The sequence below is a fragment of the Arachis stenosperma genome, chromosome 7 (genome assembly GCF_014773155.1).
Source record: "Arachis stenosperma cultivar V10309 chromosome 7, arast.V10309.gnm1.PFL2, whole genome shotgun sequence".
Classification (NCBI taxonomy): Eukaryota; Viridiplantae; Streptophyta; class Magnoliopsida; order Fabales; family Fabaceae; genus Arachis; species Arachis stenosperma.
In genome coordinates this window covers 54,486,446-54,492,486 of record NC_080383.1, presented here as the reverse complement: position 1 = coordinate 54,492,486, position 6,041 = coordinate 54,486,446, and the positions used below count along the sequence as shown (strand labels likewise).

General features: G+C 35.6%; 1 protein-coding gene across 2 annotated transcripts; it reads left to right on the top strand.

Annotated features, from left to right (window-relative positions):
• The first annotated feature begins 421 nt into the window (after positions 1 to 421).
• Positions 422 to 5,298, top strand: LOC130941268 (YTH domain-containing protein ECT2-like). 2 transcript variants are annotated; one of them, XM_057869704.1, is made up of 9 exons: positions 422 to 1,064; positions 1,165 to 1,235; positions 1,461 to 1,626; positions 1,720 to 1,796; positions 2,445 to 2,885; positions 2,967 to 3,467; positions 3,578 to 3,790; positions 3,886 to 4,038; positions 4,687 to 5,298. In XM_057869704.1, the coding sequence occupies exons 1-9, from the start codon at positions 1,043 to 1,045 to the stop codon at positions 4,789 to 4,791; spliced, it is 1,749 nt and encodes a 582-aa protein (XP_057725687.1). In that variant the 5' UTR covers positions 422 to 1,042; the 3' UTR covers positions 4,792 to 5,298. The 2 variants fall into 2 exon arrangements, with proteins under 2 accessions (XP_057725687.1, XP_057725688.1); XM_057869705.1 differs by lacking the exon at positions 422 to 1,064 and having other exon boundaries at positions 1,709 to 1,796.
• The last annotated feature ends 743 nt before the right edge of the window (positions 5,299 to 6,041 follow it).

Here is a 6,041-nt window from a genome sequence, read left to right as displayed (position 1 = left end):
TGAAAATAGGGCCTGATAAGTCACTGTGAATTATATCTATATATATAGACCTCATTCACTCTTATATTGTTTTTAATGTAAACGAGATAAGTTTACACGTATCTCTTATTTACACAATAAACGAGATAAGTCATCCTACATATTTTCGTAATAATTTTTAAAATTATTTATTTCATTAAATAAAATATTTTTTAATTTATTTAAATAAAAAATCCGTAATGATGAAGGAAACAAAATCCCAAAATTAGAGACATCTAAAGCTATTCATGATACACAAACAACAATCTCAAGTCACAGGATGTCCTCTTTTTGTTTTTTGTTTTTTTTTTTTTTCTTATGACAACAATGTGATGAGGTGGTGCTTTTTCCACCGTCCCATTTTCCAATTTTATGAGATGCCATGTTAGTAGTTTTATTTTTCTCCGTCATTTTCTTCTTCTCCCCTTTTTTTCCCTTTCTCCTCGTGAAGAAGATTCTCTCCTTGTGTGTGTGTCTGTTCTTCTTCCATTCGTTCAGAAGCACAACCCTTTAAATAGCTTCTCTATTCAAAATCATATTTTCCAACCCAACAATTAAAAAAATAAAAAGAAGGAATTTTTTATTATCTTTTTAAGGATACACACACAACAATCCACACCGTGCTTCTCGCCCTTTTCTTTCTTTTGCCATCACTTGTTCTGCCACAAAGGCCCCCCTTTTTTTCTTGCTGATTTTTCGACCCAGAAATCTAGAGAGTAACAAATCAAAAAGATAATCCATACCCATAATTTCTGTCTGAAATAATTGTGGGGTTTATCTATTTTTTACTTTTGGTTTTTTCCAAAACAACTTTTTTTTTCTTTCAATTTTTTCAACTTCCTAGTTGAAGCCGACGTGTAAAGCTGAAAACATAAAAGGGTGTTTTTGTTTATTTTGCTTATTTTTGGTGTTTTGGATGATCTGTATTTTCCCTTGTTCAGTGGATTTGTTGTTGAAGGGGGGTTTTGAGAATATTTTGGTGAAGATTTTGGAGCTGAGATTTTTCTGGTGAAGTACTACTCCTATGGCTGCTCAATTGCAGAAACGTATTTCCTCTTTCTTTTCTACTATTTTCATGCATGGTTTATTATTATTATTATTTCCTCAATTTTTACTGATTTGAGTTGTATTTATTGGTTTTGACAGCTGCGGATGAACTTGTTAGGAAGAAGCCTCATGGTGATTCTTCAACGGTTGAACTCAATAATTCCAAAATGGTAAAATTCCCATTTATGCCCTCACATGTCTTTCTTTCTGTTGCATGTGATCTGTTAAGTACAATTTTAGCTTCAAATTTGTGAGAATTTTGTTATTTTGCTGTTTTTATTATTTTGTTTATTTATTTTCCTGTTGATGTGCTTTCATTAAGGATTAACTGTTTCATTGGTTATGTGTAAGGCATGTTTTCTCACTGTGGTTACGGTTTTGTATATGTTGATCAGGTTCCTTCAAAGGGTGGAAGCTCTCCATCAGATGCAAGATCATGTGTGTCATCTGTAGGAGATGCATCTGGGAGTGGTAAAGAAGGAGATGTGGATCATGAGTACCTTGCCATGGATCAGAGTGTTCCTTTTCCTGGTGGTGGCTATTATGGCTACTACTATCCAGGTGAAAGAACCCTCCCTCAGATGGTTCTCTATTTCGTCTTGATTGTAATTGTATATTCATATGTTTCTCTTTCTTACATTAGAATGATCACAGGTTATGGTGGTTTCTTTGGAGAGCCAGATAATCAAGGATACTATGTTGGTGCTGATGCAGTTGATCTTCAGTATCCTGTAAGCCTTCTACGCTGACCCGTCATTGGTCATGTTGTTTTGATGTAATTGTTGAGTCATCTTGTGTGGTTGAATTGCTTTTTGTTTGGTCAATTTGAGTCGTGCCGACAATGCAATGATACGATAGTCTACTTGATTTCGGTAACATGTCTTGTGCTGGGCAAGGTAGAATAAAAACTGGGGGAATGGATTCTGCTTATGTCCCTAATTCTTGTGAAGTTTAACAATTAACATGGTCACCAAGAATCATATTCTTGGGCAAGGGTTGAATGGAAATTATAATAATTATAATAACAGTAATGTATTTCTTGGGGCTTGATTTGCTTGATTTTGTGTTTTCTTTGGGACTTGAATGGCATGCTGTAACCAAGTTGGTATCTGACATTCCAACTTCAAATTTTTTGAAACATTAAACAATTCTTATTAAACTGTTAATTTATGGCAAATGTGGCCAGTAAATGGGGTTTCCTTAAATATAGGAATTGCTGTCTAGATCTTGGCATTCTCATTTTTTGGTCGTCCAACCACGGAATTGATCTTTTTTTTCTTTTGTTCTGTAATATCTTTAATAAAAGTCCCAGTACATATTTTTGTCCCGTTCCCTTTCCTTTTTTCTTTTCTTTTTTTTTTAATTTATTTTTTATTTAGGTTGTGCCAGCAGATAATGGATCTTATGCCTATCTCATGCCAGGATTTCAGACTGGCTACTCTTCATATTTTCCTCTGAATACAGCTGGCGTCGACGGGCAGTATGTGGGCCATCAAGTGTATCCCCCTGGCTCCATATTCCAACAACCAATTGGTTCACCTGGGTACTTCTCGTCTTCTCTACCTTATGGGGAGTTTCTGCCGTCAACATATTCGTGGGATTTGTCGTCAACCACACAAGATCGGTCACAAGGTGATGGCCGTAATGAGTTCTCCGGGAAACCAAATGGTAGAACCAATTTGTCTACACAGAATCATGCGGGTGGTATAGTGTCAAAGTCCCCACATGCAGCTAACTTAACCAATCAATTGGAAGCAAAGGGTTCAACCCCATCGTTGGATGTCTTGTCAACTCATGTTAAGCCAAAACAAGTTAACAAGGTAACTTTGCTCCATCATTAGGTGTTGTGGTTTATCTATCATTGTTTATATTATAATTTTAAATTTGCAATCTTTTCTCAGGCACCGTTTTCGGCCCTCCATTCAGAAACAATGGCAAAGGGTTGTTTGCCTGTCGCCAAATTTCCAACATACAATCAAGGGAAGAGTGGATACCTCTATCCGAATAACTTGCTTAACGTGAAAGCATCTACAAAGAGTTGGGTTAGTACTGACAAGTTAAAACTGCGAAGCAAGGTTAATGGTTCGCTCAATGAGCAAAATCAGGGTCCTAGAACGACTAATGTGAAAGGTTCATCTGTATCTGTGGGAGCTGGGAGTGGAAATGCTAGTAGCAAAATCAGGATAGATCTATATAACAGTCCTGAATTTGTGACCAAATATGATCATGCACTTTTCTTCGTCATCAAATCATACAGCGAAGATGATGTCCATAAGAGCATCAAGTACAATGTGTGGGCAAGTACTCCTAACGGGAATAAGAGGTTGGATGGTGCATTTCAGGATGCACAAAAGCGGATGGAAGAGAAAGCAAGCAAGTGCCCCGTATTCCTTTTCTTTTCGGTATGTGTGCAAGTTCAAATCTGATTCTGTTTCAAAAATTTCAGATACATCAACCCTCTTCTTTACTTTTTTCTTTTTTATTCTTTTGGTGTAATTCTTGTTTACTACAGGTCAATGCCAGTGGTCAATTTTGTGGAGTAGCCGAGATGACCGGGCGAGTCGATTTCAATAAAAGTATGGATTTCTGGCAACAAGACAAATGGAATGGATACTTCCCTGTCAAATGGCACATCATAAAGGATGTTCCAAATCCTCAGCTACGACATATAATCCTAGAGAATAACGATCATAAGCCAGTAACAAATAGTCGAGACACACAAGAGGCAAGTCTTTTTTCATGTTTGAGTAAGGCAATTCTTTACTGAGAATTCCTAAATTATTCTTTTTGTATGCTTATTGAGGTCTTGTTTGTTTCCAGGTGAGTTTTGCGCAAGGTATCGAAATTCTCAACATCTTTAAGAACTATATAGCAAGAACATCCATATTGGACGACTTTGAATTCTATGAGAGCCGCCAGAAGGTCATGCAGGAAAAGAAAATGAGGCAGTCTGTGCCCCACGCCAACATGCAGGTATCGATGCTCTTTCACTTGTTCGCAACACTATTCTAGGGTTCTTACCAATTATAGTACACCAATTTCTCACCATAATCTGTTCTATATAATTGGTATTGGCATCTGTGGTTGAGTGCATGTGATAGTGGGACCACGTTGGCATAATTTCGTTTGTACTAGCAGGAGACCTTTTGCAATAACTGGTTATATGCTATGCTTTGCCTAGTTGATAAAAGATCCTTAAGTTGATTCTCTTTACAGAATAATTTTGGAGAAGGAATTTCATAATATAAGCTCTTTTAGACTTTGGAGCATGTTATGTTATTCTTGACTTTAGCATTTCCTAGTTTATTAGCTGTAATTATATTCTCTTTTTGTTTACTTATTTAATGTGATCATGCTCATGTCCCTTTGAGATGCTTTGATAATTCTTTGGGACTTAATAAACTTTTTCATCCTTTGTAAAATATCAAAATTTTCTTTTTGATTCTTACCCTTAATTTGCGTTGTTAAAATACATTTAACAACCTGTTAGGTTAATATTTAACGAAACAAATTGAAACTAAGCACCAACCTGATCTTATTTAAATTTTGGTTTTTATTTTTTATTGGCGTAAAGTGTTTTGATCTTTTCACTTATTGATTTATGTCTTCTTTTGTTGGCAGCATGTAGATGAATTAACAACTACACTTGAGTCATTAGACATATCAAATGTGAAGAACAGCAACATGATGGAGGATCCGAAGTTGGTTGAGAAAGTGAAAGACTGAAGTGTTGGGGTTGATGCTCTTCCCAATGGACCCCACCACGTCAGCATGCCGGTTAAGATTGTTACAGCCAGTACAGTTTGGCACTTCCACTTGGACTAAAAAGTAAGCACAACATGAAGTTCTCTTTAGGCCATAAAAATAAAAGGAAAAACAATGTTGGTGATGCTTTTAGGAAGGAAAAAAAAAAAAAGACAAAAAACTTAAGAGGGGAAATTGATGGATGCATTTCCAAAATTGTACAAAAAAAAGTTTACAAATTTAAGGAGTTTTTTAGAGTTAGTGAAATGGACCCGTCGCTGATTGATGCCATTTTACAAAGGTGCTATGACCTATGAGGGCATAAGTTCCTTTTTTTCATTTTATTTTATTTTATTTTGCACATCCTTCTTTTTTCTTGTTTTAGTTCAGAAATTTTAACAGAATAACAGTTCAAAATTGCAGTATTATGTTGTCCAAAATGAATGGGTTCCAAATGGATGATAGTGGAAAAATCATTGGGGTTTGAAAGTTTTGCATTATTTTTTTCCTCCAAGAATATAATATTAATTGTGGCCACGAAGTGGGTGGTGCACTATTATATGATGAGTTTTGAGTGTTCAAATTGTTTAGTCTAACTGGAATTATCAACCGGTAGAAATATAAAAATGGGCTAAAATTGAACTAAATAATGATTCCCTTTGGTCTACCATAATTGTTGATTTGACATTTCTGGTACGTTCATGATTTATTAATGACCACCAAATCTTCTATGCTTCATTTCTATTGAGTTGGAAAACGGATGCTCAAGACTTATCATGATTTCAGCATCACAAGTTTTCAATTTTATTTTTCATTTTATTAGAGAAAAAAAAGAGCAAACTAAAGTGCATAAAACTTAGGGCAATGCAACCGTGAAGGAGGTTATTTTTTATCCTCACCTTCTGAAATGTGTTGGAGGAAGGAGAGTTCGGCAGGTGCATATAATATCAGGATTAGTTATTTGAGTTTTTTTGGTTTGCTACAGGTCATTTTTTGGGAAGCAAATTGGGGGTGGGCTGGGTTTAAGTTTGGATTCTTTGTGGATGTGTGGGGCTAACCAAAAAATAATAATTGTTACAAAAACACCATGAACAATAATAATAATAATAATAATAACAACAACAACAACAACAACAACAACAACAACAACAATCAACTCGTCCACTCACTCATCCGCTTAAGCAAGTGTCGGAGGTTTGAATCCCGTCTTGCGCATGTAGCAATTCATTGGC